This window comes from Plectropomus leopardus, chromosome 5, assembly GCF_026936395.1.
Source record: "Plectropomus leopardus strain MGB_pleo_1.0 chromosome 5, ASM2693639v1, whole genome shotgun sequence".
NCBI lineage: Eukaryota > Metazoa > Chordata > Actinopteri > Perciformes > Serranidae > Plectropomus > Plectropomus leopardus.
The window spans coordinates 14342501-14364845 of record NC_142180.1 but is presented as its reverse complement, the minus strand read 5'-3'; the positions used below and the strand labels follow the sequence as shown (position 1 = coordinate 14364845).

The 22345-nt window shown below is 38.0% G+C and overlaps 1 protein-coding gene across 1 annotated transcript in view; it reads left to right on the top strand.

The window, feature by feature from the left end:
* Nucleotides 1-810: 810 nt before the first annotated feature.
* Nucleotides 811-22345, top strand: part of pla2g4ab (phospholipase A2, group IVAb (cytosolic, calcium-dependent)) — a 25349-nt gene continuing 3814 nt past the window's right edge. The window contains exons 1-18 of the mRNA XM_042517015.2: nt 811-1120; nt 5124-5239; nt 8115-8196; nt 8435-8583; nt 8754-8867; nt 9326-9363; nt 9951-10095; nt 12096-12232; nt 13338-13560; nt 13815-13929; nt 15853-15990; nt 16070-16159; nt 18169-18234; nt 19154-19284; nt 19411-19522; nt 20028-20212; nt 20307-20496; nt 22159-22316. Of these exons, the coding sequence (XP_042372949.2) occupies nt 5222-5239; nt 8115-8196; nt 8435-8583; nt 8754-8867; nt 9326-9363; nt 9951-10095; nt 12096-12232; nt 13338-13560; nt 13815-13929; nt 15853-15990; nt 16070-16159; nt 18169-18234; nt 19154-19284; nt 19411-19522; nt 20028-20212; nt 20307-20496; nt 22159-22316 (2091 nt within the window). The 5' untranslated portion in view covers nt 811-1120; nt 5124-5221. The remainder of the gene's footprint in view (nt 1121-5123; nt 5240-8114; nt 8197-8434; nt 8584-8753; nt 8868-9325; nt 9364-9950; nt 10096-12095; nt 12233-13337; nt 13561-13814; nt 13930-15852; nt 15991-16069; nt 16160-18168; nt 18235-19153; nt 19285-19410; nt 19523-20027; nt 20213-20306; nt 20497-22158; nt 22317-22345) is intronic.

The following is a 22345-nucleotide window of genomic DNA, read 5'->3' as shown; positions in this document are numbered from 1 at the left end:
CTGCTCATTCTTCTCCAAAAGATTTTCAATGAAATATACGAATTTAACAAACAAAAAAAAAGTTTTTTGTTAAAAAAACAAAAAGTCTTCCAGCTTTCGTATAAATTGTATTTCATTTTAGGCACTTTGTAAAGTACGGGCCTTTAAAGAAATGCTCTTCATCTTTTTACATTTTTAATAATGCATCTGGTGCACCAAAGGAAATGGCCACCTTAAAATCATTAACGACAAATTTCCCCTGAACATTATACAGACTCCATTTCCACAAGAAGACAACTGTAATTCAAAATGATATGATGATTTTAACAAAAATCTATCTCAAGTCTAAAACATGGACCAAACATTTAGAAATAACGATTTGTAATGTATTTGTATTTGATTAATGAGAAAATACCTGGTAATGTATTTTCTCTCAGAGATAATGAGGTAATAAAAATACTATGGTTTATTGGACAGGCTTTAATAAACCTGGAGAGCCACGGCTTTCTGTTGGCATCGACTCATGGGGCAGAACTCTTTTTAACATCCAAAATTATTTTTTTAACCTAACAGTGCATATTGAGAACACTTTATGGCAATACTGCACTGAGGAACAAATAGACACTTTATTGGATTATAACTGTCAGACCCAAAGGGTGCCCTAATCATTGCTTGGGACAACAAGGTCTGATTCAAAAGTAAACTTTTTTTTGTAATATCCTTAATTTAAGCGTAACTCATGTATCATGCTCTAAGTAATTCACAAAATATGTTTATTGTGTCAATACACTCAGTCTTTCGCGCCCTCATGTGGACATCATTGCGCACTGGTGCGCATTTGGAGACATGGAGAGAAGTCGCCAGCTGCAGCTTTCCCCGCTGAGTCAAGCCCCTGACTCTCGTCCGGAGTTTTCCGTAACTCTTTCCTGCTTGTCACTGTTTTTTTAAAACATGTAAACCTGATTGTTATTTTTAGTCATCTACGTGTAGTTCGTCTTGTTAGATTTTCCTCCTACTTCTGGTCCTCCTCACTGCCGGGTGTGCGTACAGTTCATCTGCTGAGAAGCACCTCCTCCTTCTCCTGCAGTGGTGGCACGATATTTAGCATGACACATTTTTCAGGATTTGCTCTCCGATTGAGGTACGTTTCCGATTTCCTTTTTTCTTCAGTGTAATGGTTTGCTTTTAATGATTGGCCAGGAGTTTAGAGAGGAAAGACGGTGCCAGTAGAGATGTTTTAACCAGCGTCTTAGTGAGCAGTTCACTTTACGCAACTCTCAAGCTAAGGAAACTGTAAACGCGCTATTGCCTGCACTTACAGAGCAATAATGCTTCTTTAATCCAAGTGATTATAGATTGAATTAAACGCTAAATATGTCAGATTGGATTAGTTGCCAATTAAAGAGTGAAGTCTTAATCTTCATAAAGGTTTGCATTTCATTTCCTATGTTTCATGTTTCCATCATTGCAAATTAATAGCCATCGTCATCACCTCTGGTTTTTTTTTTTTTGTTTTTTTTTTTGACATTATCCGAGCCAATCGTTGCATGTTGTAAACTCATACAGTACTACCAGGCCTTGTCAGATCTGACCCTATTTTGCTACCTTACAAGAATCAGGCAAAACCTGTTTACAGTGTCCTAGTAACACGTTTTGTAAGAAGCAGATAAGAGTTAGTTTGTGTTGACTTTTCCCTCTAATATATCTTTTGGGAAATGCATAGTGATTCATGGAAGGGAGACCTTTACCTTTTATGTCTCAGGTACAACCACCAGTGTACAGCAGGAGATTTACCGCATGCCTCTAAAACCTATAATTTACTGCAGCTGTTTTGCATCATGGCTGGTTTCTGTGTGTGTCTCTTTTTGTACCCTCATATGAAAATGTAGTGCTGTGAAGCCTCTGGGTTTAGTTGGCACACACACAGGACTCAGCAGCCTGCATGCACTCATTGTACACTGCAGAACAAGGGCAGAGTGATCTGGCATTTGCAAAAGTTGGACCACTGATGCAAACTACGTGACCAGTGCTGTGAACACACAGACTCCCTACGTGCTTTCAGTCCCCTCAGTAATGATACGCTTTGGTGAACAGCTGAGAAAAGGCTCGCTGACCTTGATATGCTATCACACACACAGACACACACACATACACTGTCTCCCTCTCGCTCACACACACACCCTGGATGCAAATTTCTTATTAAAATATGTGTTCAGTCATCTTTAAAAAAACTTCTATGTTGCTAAAAATAATTATCTCACCACCTTTTCTTCACATGCACACCCATCTAAACACCAGACTGTACAGTAACTGATATATGTTACACACACACCATCACATATTGGGCAGCAAAGATTCATTTCTTTTTACCTTCATCTCTTCTTTCTCACTCTCACTACATATGCATGCAGAGTACTTGCACTCTCTCGCACACATACGTGGTTGCTATTGGCCCACTCCTCCTGTCATGGGTTTGTGGCTCAGGACACTTCCCCTTGCCTGTGTCAAGATGGCTTCACTGATATTTATTTGTAAACACTGTCAGGTTCAAAGTAAAAGTGACAATTTTTACAGACAAAAAAGCTAAGGAGAATACACAACATGGATGTACAAATACAGTGTGTTTCAATTAAAACACCTACAGTCCTCATGAAACACCACAAAACCCTGCTGTTATTGTTCATAAACAGCCATGTCCTAAGTAAGTTGTAAAAGAACTCAAAACTTAATAAAAACTGAAGATACTTGTTTGAAATGAAGCTGAGAGTTGCAAGAGGCATGAACCCTTGACCCTTTAAAACCTGGATCGACATCACTTTTTTTGTATTGCAGTCAGATGCCCTGCACAAGCATGTAAACCCCTGAAACCCAAGAACTGGAGAATTTCTTTCAAAATCGTAGGAAAAAAAACATAATGAGCAGCTTGGCAAGAAATGTCCTGCAAACTGCAAAAGAATTACTAAAAGGTAATGAGGAAATGATCTGAAAATTAGCTGGAAGGGATCATTTGATAATATCAACAAAAAAAAAGAAAATGTACAGAAAACTATATTCACAATTCTCTTAACTATATATTTAAAATTATGTAACAGAAAAAGAAAAAAAAATACTTTCTTGAAGTAGTTTTCTCTCTTTCTTTTTTTATTGCTTGTTTTTTACTCCTTTTTTGTTTGCTTATTTTCAGGTAATTGTCTTGTGACTTTTATTCCTATTTTTTGGGCCAATTCGCTCAGGTATCGAAGGGTTAATGCACCACTTATCCTCATGTGATGTAAAGGAGTTTCACCGACACCTTCTTTAATGAATTGCATCTAATACATCAAAAGAGGAGTATTTTCAGGAGTACTAAGGGAGTTGGAGAAATGTTTGTAGCATTATCTAAACCAAGAATTACACAATGACAGAGAAATGTTCGTGACTAATTATGTCGATTTTGTGATGACTTCTTTCAAGAATTTGTGAATACGTAGCTGAGGTGCTCACAGTATTGATGACAGAGTGCTAATTTAGGTAATCAGCATTTTATTGAAGGCCACAAAGGAAAAGTGTAGTTGGGAGTCGAGACTCATCAGATGCCACCAGTTGCCTTGTGACTGTTTTGACCCGGCTCAACTGGCCACAACAAAAATGGAGACATACCTCGGCATTATTTAATGAAGATGAACCAAATAAGGCCAAATTAGACCAAATTAAAGTGTTTCTATCAGATATCAGTGTGTGTGTGGTGCATCAGTGAATAATGTGTGCGGGTGTTGTAAAGGTGCATACAAGCAAAACAAAGAACAACAGAAACATAAGCACACCAAGGAGTGGCAGTTAGACATAGCAGCAACGTGGAGGTTCAGCCAGAAACTGAGCCAACAGCTGCACATGGGCTTAAATAACCTGCAACACTCTCAGATGTTCCCACATGCCCTAATGATCCCCTGCCTGAAAAGAGAGCATGCCGACAGGTGAATCAAGAGCAAGGAAATTACATCCCATAGGTTGTCACACAACCAGTAGCTTTCTACAGGTTGTCCTCCCAAACCTGACAGACACCTGTTAAGGGGGTGCAGTTTGATTCACTCACCTAGTGTATTCATAAGCGACTGAAAGTGAAATTATTGAAATAGACCCCCATTGTCTGAAATATAAAGTATGTATGTCATATCTTGTTCAGGGGCCACACAGAATGTGTCAGAGGGCTGTCATTGGCCTGCGCTGCACACTTTGAGCAACAATGATGTATACACATTTTGGTACTGTGAAAGTATGTGCCTTTTGTAATTTCACACTTTGGTAGATCTAGGTTCATTTTATTGTGTCTTAATTGGATAATATGTGGTCTATGATTTATCCTGAATTGTAGCTTCTTTGCTCAGTTAATGGTAAAAACAGCAGGTAGATTGAGCCACACATCATTGCACTATTTATCGTCTGTTTCAACACCAAAGTCATTCTTCCATTTTCTTTCACTGACAGTGATATTTACAAAGAAGCTTTGGCTGTTATACGAGGGTGTCATCATAATATGCCTGTTGAGTTTGTGATGATGTTACAGTGGTTGAAACCTAGGGGGAAAAGTTTCTATGCAAATACTGTTTGTTTGTTAAACAGGGTTCCAGCAGATCCTGGAAATCTTAAAAGCCATTAAATGCATTCATTTAAAAACAAGATTTAGTATTAAAATGTGTTAAATCTATTTTTTTAAAGTCGTAAAAATGCTAAGACATCCCATGTCTTAGCATTTTTAGGATAGGATGTTATGATGTTATGAATAATTGTTTACTAATGTTGTGTGATAGAACCTCAAAATAATTGTTAATATCCATTTTTTTTTTTTAAAAATAATGTACTGAATGCCTCTTGCATTAACATCACACAGATCAGGACTGAAGAAACATTTTACATTTTAAGTAGATTAACCACTAAAACATTTAGGTAAAATTTTTTAGTAATCCGAGTAATTTATGTCAGTTCATGTTTATTTCTTTCATTTTTGATTTTTGTGTAATTGGTACTAAATTTATTTGCCAGTGTTATAAAAAAACGTCTTTAAAGAGTCTTAAATCTAACTTGCCTCAAGCTGAAGGAACCCTGTTAAATACATTAAGTACAACTACATTTGCACTGAAAGCAAACACTTTTGTTTCGTCTTGCAGGTTTCAAATGCTGCAGTTCTTCACTGAGATGTTCTCCTGAGTTAAAGTTCATATCTTGACGAAGGCTTTCCTGAGAATTATTCACCTGACGACACACAATGGCCTCCAATATCATTGTGAGTATTGACATGAACAGAGAAACTGAACCAAGTTCAAACACAGGCTAAACGATTTCAGCGGTTATAATCACAATGCATATCATTCCACAGCAGGCTGCAGCATAATGGATTTTTTAATGTTCGGAGTGATTTTCACTCTTGTTGCTCTCAAGCAAAAACTTAGCACCAAGGTTTTTTCATTATCTCTGCAGCAGGTAATAAGGGTTAATGTGGCTTGTTTTAAGAAGGAAAGATTATCATGAGATAATCTGCACGATGGCTGTGTCCGTGACCCTGTAGAAGAGTTTTACATCTGATAAAAGTCTCACAACACTTCCTGTTTTCAAATTTTAGCTGAAACCAAATTCTCTCTCTCCTGCATAACTTAGGGTAATAAGAACATCACACACAAGCCAGCTTTTAAGGCTACTCATGTCCCTTATGAATGGTCGCACCTTAAAACTATCATGAATATGAACAGATGTTAAGATTTCTTGAGAAAAGCTGACAGTTCTGGCTGCCTATAAAGCTGATACACAAAAATCCCAGCTTGAAAAAATGCAAAACAACCACTTATTCCATTTTGTGGGTTGAGTGGTAGATATCAATAAAGGAGAAAGGTAACATTGTTGAAAGATTAATGACCTCCAGCGATTCCTGTACTTTACCTTATATAGCTCATATTTTTCAACATTGGAGAGTGAAGACATAAGCACTTTGATTTGAACTTTGAAGTGACCTTCATACTATGTTAAGTCACACTTTATAAAACAGCCTGCAACCTACAGTGCGTCTTCACATGTGTGAATCGGGTACAAATCTGGTACTTAAATGTAGGTGTTGTGGAGACAATGGGAAAAAAAGCAAATAGCAATTGGGATTTTTTTGGCCAGTAGTTTTGGAAAGGCTAGTTACCTACAATGAGTCAAAGAAAAAACGGACACACTCGGGTATTGGGGAATTCTGTTTTGTGATACTGTTGCGAACACTGTATCGATTTTTAATTGTTTAAATTTGTTTGATCTCTTAATGTTTTCACCTAAGAATTCTGTAAACACTTTTTATTTTTTTTTACTGATATAGGCAAATATTAATTATTTGCTCAGAGTACACAAAAAGAGGTGCTATGATGTAGGATGTTACAGGTATTGTGGTAAACACAAATGCAGATCACACTGTTCTGATAGTGTAAAGTAAACATTTTTTATGCATACGGTGGTGTGTTCTTTATAATACTTTAGTTTTCCTAAAATTTAATTTAAAAAAAATGGATAAATCACAATTATTGTTATTCTTATTATTATTATTATTAATACTATTACTATAAATATATATATATATATATATATATATATATATATATATATATATATATATATATATATATATATATATTATTATTATTATTATTAATATTGCATTTCTTACAAAATCCCAACATACTGATTGTGAACCCTGTATTGTTATTCATGCTATCATATTGCTAAATTCTGGCATACACAGAGCACTATTACCTACAGGTCGAGTTGTAGGGAACAAACTTGCATTTTGGAGAAAATGCTGATGACACTCATTTTCTGTGGGAGACAGTAGCTCAGTCTGTGGGGACTTGGCTTGGGATCCAGAGGGTCACTGAGTCCTTGTCCTGGTATGGACCAAGTACAGAGTGTTGACTGTTAGCTGGAGAATTGCCAGTTTGCCTTCATGGCTCTGACATTTCACCCTTATTGCATATGAGTAAGTCCTGTAAGTGCATTTGTGTATATTTTGGGCCTGTGTGTGTAATGCGTAAAAATGTCTTTTTCTTCTGTAAGTACTGAACAAATTTAGTTAATTCAGTTATGAAATGCTAACAAATCTGTGTGGGGGTACAGTAAAGTAAAGGGGCTTTGGGGGAATCTCTTGGTTACTAAAAATCATATAGTATATGGATAATGTTCACAAAATGACCACGTGTCAAAAAACCACTGCAGAGGTACAGAAATATGGTTTTGTGTGAGGAAGCTCAAAGAAAAGCGTTACAAATCTTGAATTATTGCAGGACTTGCCAATTATTTGTTTGTCAATTAAATGCACAACAAGTACAGCGGTGTACTTGTTGTGCATTTCTATTTGTTGTCATTTGTGTTGTTTATTATAGTAATTTACCAGGACAGTGCACACTAATAAAGATTGCTGTAAATGGGCCAAATGTTGCCCCTGGGCCAGGTGTTAAATTAGCCAGTAATGCAGAAAGACATGAAAGCGTGCAAACAGTTAAAAGCTTGAATGAAAACATGAATGTAAAAATAAGCCAAATGGTTAGCATGGTAAAAGCACATGAAAAGACAGTTCTACATGACAGAACATAAGCAATTAGCCAGCAGAAAAAATAAATAAGTACAATAAAACATATGCTTTGCCATTTTATCATGGCAGTTACCAGGTAAGATTTCACCAACAAGAAATCCTGATGAAAGAAATTATTGAGAAATTATTAGGTGTTGTCCAGTTGGTAATGTTCTTCCTCTACTGGGAATATATTTATGTACCAGTAGGCACTTGTAAGTATTTTATTGGTGCCCGATTTTTAAATTCCAGGCTGTGTTACCATCACAGTTTTTTAAAATGAGCATTGTGCATTTCAAATGCAAGGACAAAGTCATTACTGATCAGTGTGACCACACCTGGAAAGTGGACCCTAAAATTTCACAGCAAATGTGACGACTGGTGTCAATCTGCCAAGAACCCCAGATGTTCTCACTATTGGACGATCTCACTACATATTTCACAAGATTGATCATGCACTAGGGGTTTTTCACCACCCACCTCTGAGATTATAATCTTTGTTATCATTGTGGTTGGAGGGATGTTCCCACATAAGATGATGAACTGAATAAATTTGGTGTTGCAGGTGGAGCAGCAGTTTTCTCACAGATTCATAGTGACGGTGGTTCGAGCCGAGAGTGTCACCAAGGGAGCACTGGGTGACCTGTGTGAGTCTTAATACAGTTCATGGCACACTGACATTCAAATATGTATTTAGAACATGTTGCACACACATAGCAGCTGGAATTGTTTCAATGTAGAGAAAATGTCCACTATAATTGCAGACAAATGTCACCTTTTTAGACACAAATAAATTTGCCAAACATGTTGATACTTGTGGGATTTAGCTTTTCAGTAACACTGGTGAGTGTGTGTGTGTGTGTGTGTGTGCGTGCACGCGTGCAGTGGACACCCCAGATCCATATGTGGAGCTGTTCATCCCAACGGCCCCAGAGAGCAGAAAGAAGACCAAGCACATAGACAACGACATCAACCCAAAATGGAACGAGACCTTTCATTTTATTTTAGATCCAAACCAGCAAAACGTCCTGGAGGTTAGAGCTGCATTTTACTGTCTAGCCCAGTCTATTCCAGTAGCTACAGGATAAACAGAGATGTAGTGAGATAAAGAGTATCAGAATGTTTTGTTTACATTGATATTTATTAAACTACTTGATAAAACTGAACTGGAATTTTAACTACTGCTAATATGTTTCCCAATCAGTTAACATTAATGGACGCCAATTATGTGATGGACGAGACACTTGGGACGGCGACATATGAAATCTCCAAGCTCAGAGTAGGCCAGAAAAAGATGGAGTCCTTCCTCATTGGCAAAGTAAGACATTTAACCAAAGCAGACTCTTGGCAGTTTCATCATTACAGTCTATTGTTTTGCAGAAAAGCATTTTTCAAACTTACAGGAGCTTTCTTTACATATTAGTTAAGAGCCCATGGTTTCCAGATAAATGTAACATGTGAAAATGGATTACAAGGAAATGTAATATTTCATAAAATATAATATTGCATACTACAGACTAAACAGAACAGATTAAAACTATTCTTAAAAAAAGTATGGTGAATAGTTACATTTCTGTTTAAATAATGCAATGATTCTGCAAAGAATACAGAAAAAGGCCAATTTGTTTTTTTTAAATGAAACTTTCCTGCTTTTTCTTTCATACTTTTTCTCTGCATCATAGATTTTATTTATGACACTTTGTGTTTGTCTTTTAAGTTTGAACAATCGATATCAGCTGCTCCATCAATGACGACTTTTCCATTTTTTTTTTATAGGCAACCAAAGTATACTTAGAGATGTCACTGGAGATCTGGTATGTAGTTTCTTCTAAATAAAAAATTATCAACACTTTTTACTTTGTTTCACAGCAATACATATTTTGCACAGTTCAATTTGTGATCATCCTAAAGGATCTAATATGAAAAGGCGATACTGGATATATAAGTGAATGCCTGTGTGCAAATCTGTAACAGATTCAAGAGTACAGAGGAATTCTCTGAGAGCGCTGCAGAAACTAAAATTCTAACTTAACGCATTGAGACTCAGGATTCTTGTGTAAGCTAATATAGGGTTAAAATGATTCATAGTTCCCATGGCATCAGTACATAGGGGTTAGTGTGAGGGTTTGGAAATGCCATTCGTGTTTGAAGGATTTGTCATTATAAGAAAGTGAGTAGTAAAGTGTGAGAGGTCATGACTGTTTGTCTCTGTATTTGTCACCAAACCAACCAGAGGCAGACCTTATCTGACTTTAAGATCAGTTTCAACATCTTGTTACGTACATAGCGAGATAATATACTCCATCTGCCTCTCAGAAAATGCAGAGAATGTTAATCAAGAGTTATTTGTCTTCCCACCATCAGATCTGGTAAATCTTATTTCTGTCATTTGTTGCTGCAGCACCAAACTGGACCTGCGGTTCAGCCTGGCGTTGTGTGACAAAGAGAAGCAGTTCAGACAGACCCGCAGGGAGAGAGTGATGCTGGGCATCAAGAAGCTGCTCGACATGGAGAAGCCTCGTTTCCTCCCCAGCTCTCCAGAGGAGGTGGGAACAGATCAGAGTCAAGTTTTAACACAGAGTTAACATGGCAATCAAAATAGTTTGCGGTCATTTGTGTAAATCTGTGAGGTGACACCTCAAATTTATCTAAACACTCGATTTCTGCAACTGTTTGCACTTCACTTTCCTAGATAATGCTTGAGTATTGAAATGTTTCACATGTGTTATGAAAAATTAGTTTGCTGTGTGCTGATATGAAGGCAATCACTCCCTTTGGCCTGAGAAAAAAGAATTGCCTAACATGTTTACAGAGGTGTTTCTGAAATTCAGTTTCGGCTTTTGTTTTGGTTAGGGCTGTGATTATATGCTTATTTCCCAATTTGATACTATCATGACTCTTGGGTGCTGATTCAATAGGTCTATGTTTACTTCTTTAACAGTCAGCCATGGAAAAATGTTAAAAGATGCACTCATAGAGACTGCATACAATGCACTGATTCACTCCTCTCCTTGCCCCGCTTTCTCTTTCTCTCTCTGTTGATCAGACCACAAATGAGACAAGAATTAGCTAACTAATTGATTTAGGCATTGAAAAGTGACTTAAAAACCCTTAAAAGTAAATTTATTATAGTTAAGCAAAATTATTTTTGTTCCCACCCATAGTTATGATAGGCTACGCCAACATTTTTAGTGGCTACATCTGGCCACCCCTATGAAAAATTTCTGGGTCTTTAGCTTTATATTCATAGCATACAGAGTGGTCTCTCTTCTAAAGCCCTCAGCAAGAAAGAATAAGCATGTTTGTCAAAATATTCATTTATCAAAGCCGCAATAATTAAGTGAAGCCTGAGAGCTTGTTGAGACAATAACTCCAGCTACATTCACATGGTGTACTTTTTCTGTCACTGCAACGTGTTGTATATCTAACATAAGTTTTTTTATTAAAGAAGTAAATTAAGTTGTCAGCACTCTGCTAGTCTGTTGCCACATCGCTTACCTGAAAGCTATGCTGTCATTTGTTCCTACTGTATATACAGAGCATTTCAAAAGCCCCACCACCACCTGAGCATCCACCTGTAGGCTCTGAATCTACATTCCCCAAGAAAGTTAATATCATTACTTCCCACTTCGTGCTGTGCAGAGTGTTCTTGTGGGTAACGATGAGGTTGGAGCCCACCACCTACGCTTAACATATTTTACACTTACATAATAATCCATTCCACATGAGTTAACTAATGGAACTATAGCTTCTGTACATCTATATATGTAGGAATGAGGAGTATGATATGAGCACTCACTGTGCCTTTACTCATTCTAGTACAGATTCACTCCTATGAAATGTAACAATTACTTGTGACGAAAAGGTAAAAAAAAAAACAATGAAAAACATGCAAACCTTTGTTTTCGTGGTCCGTTGTTCTTAAGTAATGTAATCAGACTTACTGACTCTAAATTCAAAACTGTGTTGCCCTTTCTCATAAATTGTGTTCCATACAGAAAGCCTCACAAACCTGCCAGTTCTTCTCCCCTGCTCTGAGCTAGAGTTAAGTTTCAATTTCTCACTGGTGTAGTTTTGGCTGGATGCCTTCTGGGCTGGCTGTAATCTCCAGCCAGGCCTGCTCATGTCCTCATTGTGCCGGAAGCTCCAGAGGAATGAGATAACCAGCCACCTTCAGCTACACAACGGCATAATCTCACTCCCTATAAAGGACAACTCTATGGAAATACATCTGTGACAATATTCAGAACTGACCCCTGCAGACAGGAAGTGCTGTTACACAATGAGAATTATGAAATTGTTGAAATCTGAAGGCACAAGTGAAAAAATGTTGCAAAGATGTGATGCAACTGGCACTATTACTGTACAAGGGCACAGCAGGGAAGTTACTCAAGCTGAAAGAATGAATGCGAGACTCAGAGGCTGTGTAGTATGTAATTATGCGATTAAGTACATCTTTGTCATCTTCTCCCTCACATTATGAATGTCCCCTTTTGTGTGTGTGTGTGTGTGTGTGTGTGTGTGTGTGTGTGTGTGCGCACTTCAGGTACCAGTGATAGCAATAGCAGGCTCAGGAGGCGGTTTCCGTGCCATGGTTGGCTTTTCAGGTGTGATGAAAGCCCTGTTTGAGTCTGGGGTCCTGGATTGTGCAACATATGTTGCAGGCCTCTCTGGATCAACATGGTCAGTTTTTTATTTTATAGACCTTCTCTTTCTTTGACCCCTTTTATTTCTGAAGACGCTTCCCTCTCTCTCTCTCTCTCTCTCTCTCTCTTTTTTTTAGTCTTCTCTGCATTAATATCTCATTCTGTGTTGTCTCCTCCCTTCTCTGGCAAAATTGCCTTCTTGTGCTAGTTTGAGAAGGCAAGCCATCAAGCGAGTACTTCTGAGTCTTCATTTTTGTGAAGTGACTTATTGGATTTACCTTTCTTACAAGTGTAATAGCTCTATCATAAACCTTTTAAAGAGCAGAGTAATCTTTTTTTGCCTCTCGTGAATTGGCCATGGACGGAGGCATTATGTTTTCGGGTTGCCCATCAAATTTGTGCGAATGAATTATTTCAGGGCCTTGACGGAATTTCTTCAAATTTGGCACATTTGTCCATTGGGACTCAACAATGAACTGATTAAATTTTGGTGGTCAGAGGTCACTGTGACCTTGAGAATGTTTTAAGAAAGCCTGGACAGAATTTCTTTTTTTTGCCACAAACGTCCACTTCGGCTGAAAGGTGCGCTGATTTTTGGTGGTCAAAGATCAGATCATATTTTTGGCCATAACTCTAGAATTCATATGCTAATTATGACAAAATTTCACACATTTTTTTAAGAGCATAAAACAATGAACTGATAACATTTTATATCCAAAAGGTCAAAACTCAACTTCACTGTGACATCATCATTTTCTGTAAAAACATTATTTTGACCATTATTCAGTGTCATATCTCAGGAACAGAAGGGGAAACATTTGGGCAGATACTGAATTGGTAACACTAATCTTTGGTGCCCACCTTCACACTGTGGTGATTGTATATATCTTCTGTGCTGCAGGTTCAAGATTTGTGTGAAGCTTCCCAAATTTAGAATATTTAGCTTCTTCGGTAAAACATAAAGCATGTCAACTGTCACGGCCACATTTGAGTCTGGACAGACATTGCTGTAAACTGCAACCCGAGGCAATCAACAGCGAGGCAGTAATTCTAGTTTAAGCATGCATTGACTAATATGAAATTTTACATTGAACTGAGATTCATGCAGTGCCTCTAAATTTTTGTTCTCTTTAACCCTGTAGGTACATGTCTACTCTCTACTCCCACTCAGACTTTCCAAATAAGGGCCCAAAAGACATTAACCCAGAGCTGATGAAGAGAGTTAGCAGTAACCCACTGAAGCTGTTGCTGCCCCAACACATCACCAACTACATCCAGGCCCTCTGGACCAAAAAGGCTTCAGGGCAGCCTGTTACCTTTACTGATATCTTCGGTATGCTCATAGGAGAGACGCTCATTCCTGCGGTAAGCGCCACCTGACAGCATTTGCTTGTTTTCATTTCGATGGAATTCCTTAGCACTATGTCCATCCCAGCTTCTCTTGAGTTCATGTTTCATTTCCTTTCTTTCCTTTTGAACTGACATCCTGCCCACGCCCTTCTGTCTGTATTTCTGCTTTTTTTTTAAATCTCACTTCCAAATAACTATGACAAAGACAACTCTTACAAACTGCAGATTATAAGTGCATATGACTCACATACTTTGTTCCCTCCTACCAGAGGATGGACATCAAACTGAGTGACATCCAAGAGAAAATAAACCAGGCTCAGAGTCCTCTTCCTCTCTTCACTTGTCTGCATGTTAAGCCAGATGTTTCTGAGCTCATGTTTGCAGGTAAATATCCGTCATTTTTTAAGTATGTGCATGTGTGTATTGTGTTAAATTGTACCCCATCTCCTTCTGAGAGCTACTTTGAATGTGTAATGAGTAACTCCAGATGATCAGATGAGTTTGGTCACATGCAAAACAACCAAGCGAAGCCTATTTCCTTATAATGCTGCTCCACTAGCACAGGGAGGATGTGTTGTGGTGGGGTGAGCCGTCGTCGAATGACAGCTCTGTGGTGGCAGATAGCAAATGTGCTATATTGAGGAACTGAGTTGTGTACAGAGGGCAATGAAAGACTCTTGGTCATGCCTGCACAGCAACTGAACACTCTGCAATGGAGAAAAAAACAACTATTTGAATAGAAAATTCAGTAAAAAAAAGTCAAAAGAAGTCCAGTTACCTTTAACAGATAAATGAATAAACACAATATACTGGTTTTAAAAACAAAAAACTACAGTATTACCGTAAGACTTAAGTAGGTGATGTTCTTTGGAAACACTTTCTTGAGCTCTTTGGGAAAAAATAAAGAGGAGACTTTGTAAAACACTCATCACTGTAGCTGTTATTCCAGTGAAATCTTCACATCACCATCCCTGGATAACATTGCATACTTCATTTGTGTCTGTTGCTAACTTAAGGAAGTGTTGTGCTCCCAAATAAAATTGGAGTGTTGTCATTAATGTTTAAGTTTTGCTAACTTATAGCAATAGTCTAATTACATATCAGATCTTTATGACAATATGTCATTCATCAACAACTTTTACACACGAGAAAACTGACCACAAGCGATTTTTGATCATTCTTGTTGACAAAGTGCAAATATTGTGCAATATACCTTTGATATGCATCGGGGTGAGGCCACAATCACTCATAATTTAGAATTACAGTTTTTTTAATGTGTCTGTTTATTGTAAAAACAATGTTTATGCTGTTCTCTTAGTCATCTGATCATGAAAAAGAGATTTTTATCTCAATGAGACCTTTACCTGGTTAAAGAAAGGATATATTGCTGTTGGTTCTCACAATAACAGCTAAACGTAGAAAACTGACCTTCAAAAAGTGCACACCAAACCATTAAAAGTGTTCCTCAGTTTTTCTTTACTCTCTTCTTACCTAAAATCCCTGGTTTCTGTATGACTCAGCTCAGTTAAAAATAACCCTTTGTCAAAAGACATCTTAAGAAAGTTAAGCTGTAAAACTACTTTTGCATTTAAGCTGCAATTATACTCTAAAAGGTTACAGAGGTTGAAGTTCCTCTATTGTATGTGTGCATGTGTCTGTGTGCATTTGTGCAACTATTTGTGTTTGCATGCCTGCGTGTTTGTGTGTCTGACAGCTGTTGTTGGTGTAATAGCTGTTGCAAATGCATCATAATGACTAGTTGGTATAGAAAGAATTGTATCTGGGGCTGGAATAACCCTGTCCTGACCTCACTGACACCTGTAGTTCATCCCAGTCTTTGTGTATGGAAGTTGAACTTAAATACAAGTTAGGCACATTGCAGAAAACACAGAGGTTAGGTTGTATTGATGATGAATTATCCTACTGTTGTCCCGCTGACAACTATGGACACTCAGTAATACGTATAATTCCAAATTATCTTCCAAGTTTTCTTCAATTTCAATCCAGTTGTCTTTTGTCAGAAATGCATCTTTAGACATGATAAACTATACTTAAAGTGGCCATTTTCCCCAAGGCTGCTGACAGCCTGGATTCTTTATATTCAGTGCCTCACTGTGGGAATAACATTCTTAAATTTGTGTAATTAAAAGCATTAACTGCACTTATTGACTATACTTGCCTTGTATTAATAGTGTATTCACAAGGAGGAGACATGTTAGTCAGTGCCGGATACTTGATAAATATGGTGATCGTATTGGTCCCAAAAGTGTTTTTTCCTCACATTAAGACTGAGATTTCAACCTGCAGATTGGGTGGAGTTCAGCCCGTATGAAATTGGGATGGCAAAGTACGGCACCTTCATGACCCCAGACTTGTTTGGAAGCAAATTCTTCATGGGAACAGTTGTCAAGAAATATGCAGAGAACCCTCTTCATTTTCTGATGGGTGAGAACAATGTTTTCATCGTAAAAGGTCAGACCATTCTGCATTAGTGAACCCACTAACTGTGTTTTCACTGTGTCAGGTGTATGGGGCAGCGCCTTCTCCATTCTGTTCAACAGAGTGCTGGGAGTCAAAGACACAGCTGGTGGCAGCACCATGGAGGAAGAGTTAGGTAATCTGTCTCTACTTCTCATTCTGCATGTGTTTTGTTCCAATTTAAAGATGTAAAGCTTAAGATAAAGCGTTGTTGGAGATTAAGTGCAAATCAGTTGATTGAGTGATTGACTTGAAGAGAACAGAAATCCAATAATTGACAAAACAATTTCAACACAACTCAGTCGCTCTTGAGTTGCTTTTCGTCATGGCACATGATCTTCATCAGCAGATGGAGTTCTCTCAGTTGTTATGGAATTTCCATTTTTCAGAGCACTTTAAAGAGATACTTTGCCAACTTTCAACAAGCTCTGAATCGTAACAGTCTGGGTAGTGTATTTAAATTAACTGTGGTAAACTCCATGCTCCTTGCCCACCTTACATTGCTGGTTCTAACGGCTGTCGCTTGAACTTTAGATTGTACTTTTGAATTTTCATATGCCTGCCACTGCTGACTCAAAGAGTATGGCCTAGAGGTGAACTGAGAGGGAGACCGCCACTCTTTCTCGCTTTTGCGAAGTCAGATGAAATTGTACAATTTGGCAGTTCTTATCAAACATATACCAAGATTCTGTTACTGTATTGCCTATTTCTCTCCTGAAGTGTCTTCAGAAACATGTTTTAGTGCACTGTTTGGCTGTTACACTAGCATTTGTGAACAGAAGTGGGCACCATACAGTTTTCCTGTGATGTGAAAAAAAAAGGCTGGAAAAAGCTGAGCTCAAAGGGTAAAACTGGGCGGTACTGATCAAATATGAACCAAGATTATCTTACTGCGTCACCTTTTTCTTGCCTCAGATGTTTTTAGAAACCTATTTCAGCTCACTGTTCAACTGTAATTTGAGACTGTTTCCAGCCAGCGCCAAAGTATCTCCTGTTAGAAAACAGCAAACCTCACATTATGTCATCCACCAGCAGGAGCATTTATTGGTCAAGTGCAGTCTGGTAGATGTCAGCTGTCTATCTCTTGAGCAAAAGAGTCTTTTTTCTTTGTTTTCCTTGGTCATATAGCACCAATTTCATCTTTCTACTGCATAGACTGTCCAGTTTTATGATAAGGCCATCTTTACAGCAGTGAAACCCTTCTTCAAGGGTTTTTCTCATATAATGCCTTCAAATTTGAGATGGAAGGTTCATTCTTGACCTGCTGAGGAAGATCATGTCGCATGATCAAAAGCTCCAGAGCAGTCCCTTTAGTACATGACATATGTTAACTGGTGTAATTTTGACAGTTGTGTCACTCAATAAATGCGGAGCCAAAAGTATAAGATAATGAAAATATGATTTACAATGTTGCAGTTTTTTAAGTACACTTTAATTAGTGTACTATGTTAATAAAAAGACTCTTAAATTGAATTTATATTTATTTATCCCCAACATGCTTTTTGAAATTGGATGCACTGTAGTATAGGCACCATAGGTGACATTATATTTTGAAGTTGTGGATCTTTACTTGTACTTTGTGTAAGAAGGTATGAGTGTCTGTTTCCAAATAATTCCATAGTCTTCGGCGTGAATTCATGTAACTGACTATTTTCCATGGCACAGCCTTCTACTAAAAGAGACGCTCAGGTCTATTGTCTTCAGTATTTTTTTACCTCTATGTCTCATGCCAAAATTATTTTCACACGCTTACACCTAAAATTTGTAGCATGACTGTGTTTGTGTGACATTACCACAACAGCGGGAAGGTTTCTGCTCCTGTGCATATTACGACAGTTCATAGGATGTTTGATTTGGTTGAACAAATTTGTTTGTGGTGACCTTTAAAAATTCACACACGCTCTGATGGTGTACCAGTTGCACAGACGTGTTAAGAGCATCTCCACCCAGTTTGAGAATGCATTACTTTATCAGGTGTATTGCATTTCTCTTAAAACCTACAACAATAGAGAGTTTATTTTATAATGTCATGTAATTGAACAAAAGCATTCTGACAGGTACTGTGTTGATATATGGTATAAATAAGATTAACAAGCTTGTTTTGATGTTGTAACCTGATGAGTGAAGCTGTCTGGTGTCTTACAGAGCAGATCAAACCGCAGCACATCGTCGGAGAAGACAGTCTGGATAATGACGATGAGCCACGTAAAGGTGAGCTAAGATACACATGATTCATAGGAGCAGCTTGCAAACAGGCACCTTATTGTGCAGTATGATTAAAAATGTCATGGTGCAATAGAGATGCATGAATGGTGTCAGTAAACATGTTGACACATTGTTGTGGTTGAGAGAAAGTCGACGCCCTAACACATTTTTCTCAGTTTCTGTGGTAATGTTACAGTACACATCTGTGGGCAAGACTCGGCCACATCAGAGCTCATCAGCTTTTTGTCAGGTCAAGAAAAAGTGCTGATACAATGAGCTTTCACTTGTATATCTTTTTTTGGGTGTATTTTGCTCTTTTTGATGCCATTAATAATAATGTTTATAATAATAATGTTGTAAGTTTGATCTTTGCTTAAACACAGGTTGTAAAGATGTATCTTTGTACTCTAGAATTAGATATAATATAAATATAAATAATTAATAATAATATTATATAAAATCACCTTTTTTTGTTCCTCAAAAAAACTTTTTATTATATCTTTAAAGCCACTGAAAACTATTCCTTACTAAATATGCAGCACTGAAACCTGCAATAAATGTTATCAGTTTTATGTTGATATGATGGTGAACTTTTTGTTTTATTTATTATTATTATTTGTACACATCCAGCATATACAGAGCAATGTTATCATTTAAATTGGAGTTTTCTGGCCAACGGACGAATGCAAGACCAAGATTTACTCACTTAAAGCTCAGTTTTTGGTCTCCGACTCCTGAGGGAAATATCTGGCTCTTTAATGCGTAATGCACCACGGTTTTCACCAGCCAGTCTCTAACTTTGGCTACACATTTTTTTACCACAACTGGAGTAAAAGATGTGCAAACATTTTCTGAGCCACAGTTAAATTCTCTGACATAACATCTTATTTGATAGTATTTTCTCTGCCATTATTTTGGTGCTTAGCCGGAACAGAGAACCAGGAGGCAGAGGACGAGTACCATCGCACTGCTAAAGCCAGCTGGGGTGAACGAATGTTCACGTCGCTCTTTAGTGACTCATCCCTGTTCAACACAAGAGAGGGCCGCGCTGGGAAAGTATGTTTTCATATGTTCAACACACACAAAACACTGCATTATCTGCCACACTCTTGCTTCACTTTTACTGTTTTCAAATTCACAACAACCTTTTTCTCTCCATAACCCGTCTCACCTTGTTGCCAGGTGCATAACTTCATGCTGGGCCTGAACCTGAACACCAGCATGCCGTTCTCACCGGCAAGTGAGGTGCCATGCTATGCCCCAACACCTGAGGAGGAGGTGGATGCTGTCACAGGTAAGAAGGATATTGTTAAAATTCACTGTTTTTAGAATAATTTTTTTTCTGCAACCAGCTACTGAAAATGACACTGATGAGAAGTGAGTCAACCAGAACAGTAAAGTTGCTTGCTGGAAAACTGATAATAGTGAGCTAATAAAAATACAGCTACAGAGTTTGGTGTTTTCTTTGGGTTTACCACGACAGGCGACGTTTTCACAGTACACAGTCATTTTATTATTGTTAATATAAAAATATGAATTCGTGGCGCTTTAATTAAAGAGAAATACCTTTTCTAAAACATTTCCGTATATGTGGCAATGAAAGGAAGCATTGGTGCTGTCACTGAACCACAGTTGTGGTTTGAAATACTTTCAAATGATTCCCAGCCCTACTTCCACTGTATATTATGTCGTAGTGTAATTTAACTGGGAAATCAGTTGGGTTGATCATGTGGTGGCAGACAGAAAATTTTCCGACCACATTCCTGCATTGTTCACTTGATTTTGTGTAATTTTCTCAGACCCAGACGAGTTTGATCGAATATACGAGCCTCTCGATGTGAAGAGCAAAAAGATCCATGTAGTGGACAGCGGCCTGACCTACAACCTTCCCTACCCTCTCATCCTGCGGCCACAGCGTGGCGTCAACCTCATCATCTCCTTTGACTTTTCTGCACGACCCAGTGACTCCAGCCCTCCATTCAAGGTCACTCTGAACTCTTTTTACAGTCATAAATTGTTAAATAATATTTGTGAAAACAGGGAATCATGTTTTTCTAATTTGTAAATGTGTGCCACAGGAGCTCCTGTTGGCAGAAAAGTGGGCTCGGATGAACAAGCTTCCGTTCCCCAAGATCGACCCCAAAGTGTTTGACCGTGAGGGCCTGAAGGAATGCTATGTCTTTAAACCAAAAAAAGGGGAAAAGAACTGCCCAACTGTCATCCACTTTGTCCTGGTCAACATCAACTTCAGGACATTCAAGGCACCTGGTAAGTATGCACACGTGGAGGTTTCCACAGAATGTGTGGGGAGGAAAATATGCAGAGGCTCTTTGTGCTGTTATAATAATACAGTTTTACCGTCATGGCACATGAGGCACCCCTTCCTCGAAATTGCATGCTAACTATACAGTAATTGAACCGTATTCGGTCTGCAGTAGACAGTTTTTTATGTTCAGTGAAAAGTTTGGCCCCTTTACTGATTGACCCCAATGAAAACACCATCTCAGGGTCAGTGTGGTTTCGTGGTGGAAATGATGAGTCTGTCTTTAAGCATACCTACAGTTCCCTGAGTGTGAGTGTGTGGGCACACACACACACACACACACACACACAGATGTGGACCACAGTGTGTTCAGTCTTTTATAAGCTGCTCGGGTGAATTATGGTTCCTTAAGGAGCCAGGTGCTGGTAGGGAATCTCTCGCTCCAGTGGAAGATCTTTGTGCGTAAACAAACCATACATCATGAGCCATACAAAGACACGCTATCTCCACCTCATCGCTGCTGCTGCCTCTTTACATTCAGGACGTAGGTCATCAGCCCACATGCTTCCGACGTCTGTTTATGGACGTTACATAAGCTTTTTGCACTCAAACGCAAAAGACATCTGGGGGGATTTTACCACAAATGGACTTCCCGTTTGTAGAAGTCAGACAGGCCATTTTGAGTTAGTTTTAGTGTGTGCTTGCATTTTTTAAAAGCCATCACTTCTTCTTGTATGTGTTCTTTTGTCTTTACACATGTATTAATTGAATAAAAGCAAAATTGGGATCAATGTTACATTTTTCCTCAAAAAGTACATGATGAGTCAATGTGAATAGAACAAGCTGTTTTGAATATTGAGCAGGAAATTTCATTCTTGACCTGAAAATTAGTTAATAAGTGTACAAAGTAATACTACGAGAATGATAGAAAGATCTTGAAAAAGCCATGATCATAAATAGATCTTTTTATCTGATAATTTGCTCAGATATTTTATATCATGATATTATATGATATTTTTATATCATTGGGCCACGCAGATATTGTACCTGAAAAACCTTTTGATTTAAGAAGATATTTGTTTTTTATTATTTTAATTTCCAGCATATTTTCCACAATAATGTCAACTTTTTGTTGCATGTCTTGTTTCTGGCTTTGAATACAGAGAATCATTAATGTAGATATTGTTTTCACCAGCAATAATGTCAATTTTTTAAGCATGCTTATTGTATTTCAACACACAAAACTTTACTAGCGCATGGAGTTCATGCAGATGTTTAAATATAATTTTTTGTAAACCACTTAATGGATGTTGTGTTCAGGTTGGCTTAAAAGCTAAAAAACAAAATCACTTTGTTTCTTATGTCAAGAATTAACTGTGAAACTCAACCGTTAAACCAACGTGTAGGAGACACGCAAATGTACTACGAAAAAATAGAACTTTGAACATGTAAAAGTTTATGGCAAAAGGGGAAAATTGATGAAGATCATGTGATCAAAGGCTCCAGCAAAGCTTATAAATAGACCTTAAAGGACTGTGCTGTCAATGGCTGTTTCCAAGATTTATTCAACATATATCTTTTGTCCCGAGTCAAATCTGTTTTAATCCTAGTGGATCAGTTATTGTGGATTTATTTCCTCACTTTTTCACATAATAATTTACTTCCAGGTGTTCCCAGAGAGACTGAGATGGAGAAGGAGCTGGCTGATTTTGACATCTTTGATGACCCCGAGTCACCATTCTCCACTTTTAACTTCCAGTACTCTAACGAGGCTTTCACCCGACTGCATGACCTCATGGAGTTCAACACTCTCAACAACCTGGAGGTCAGTGCTGTCTGCATGGTTTCACTAAA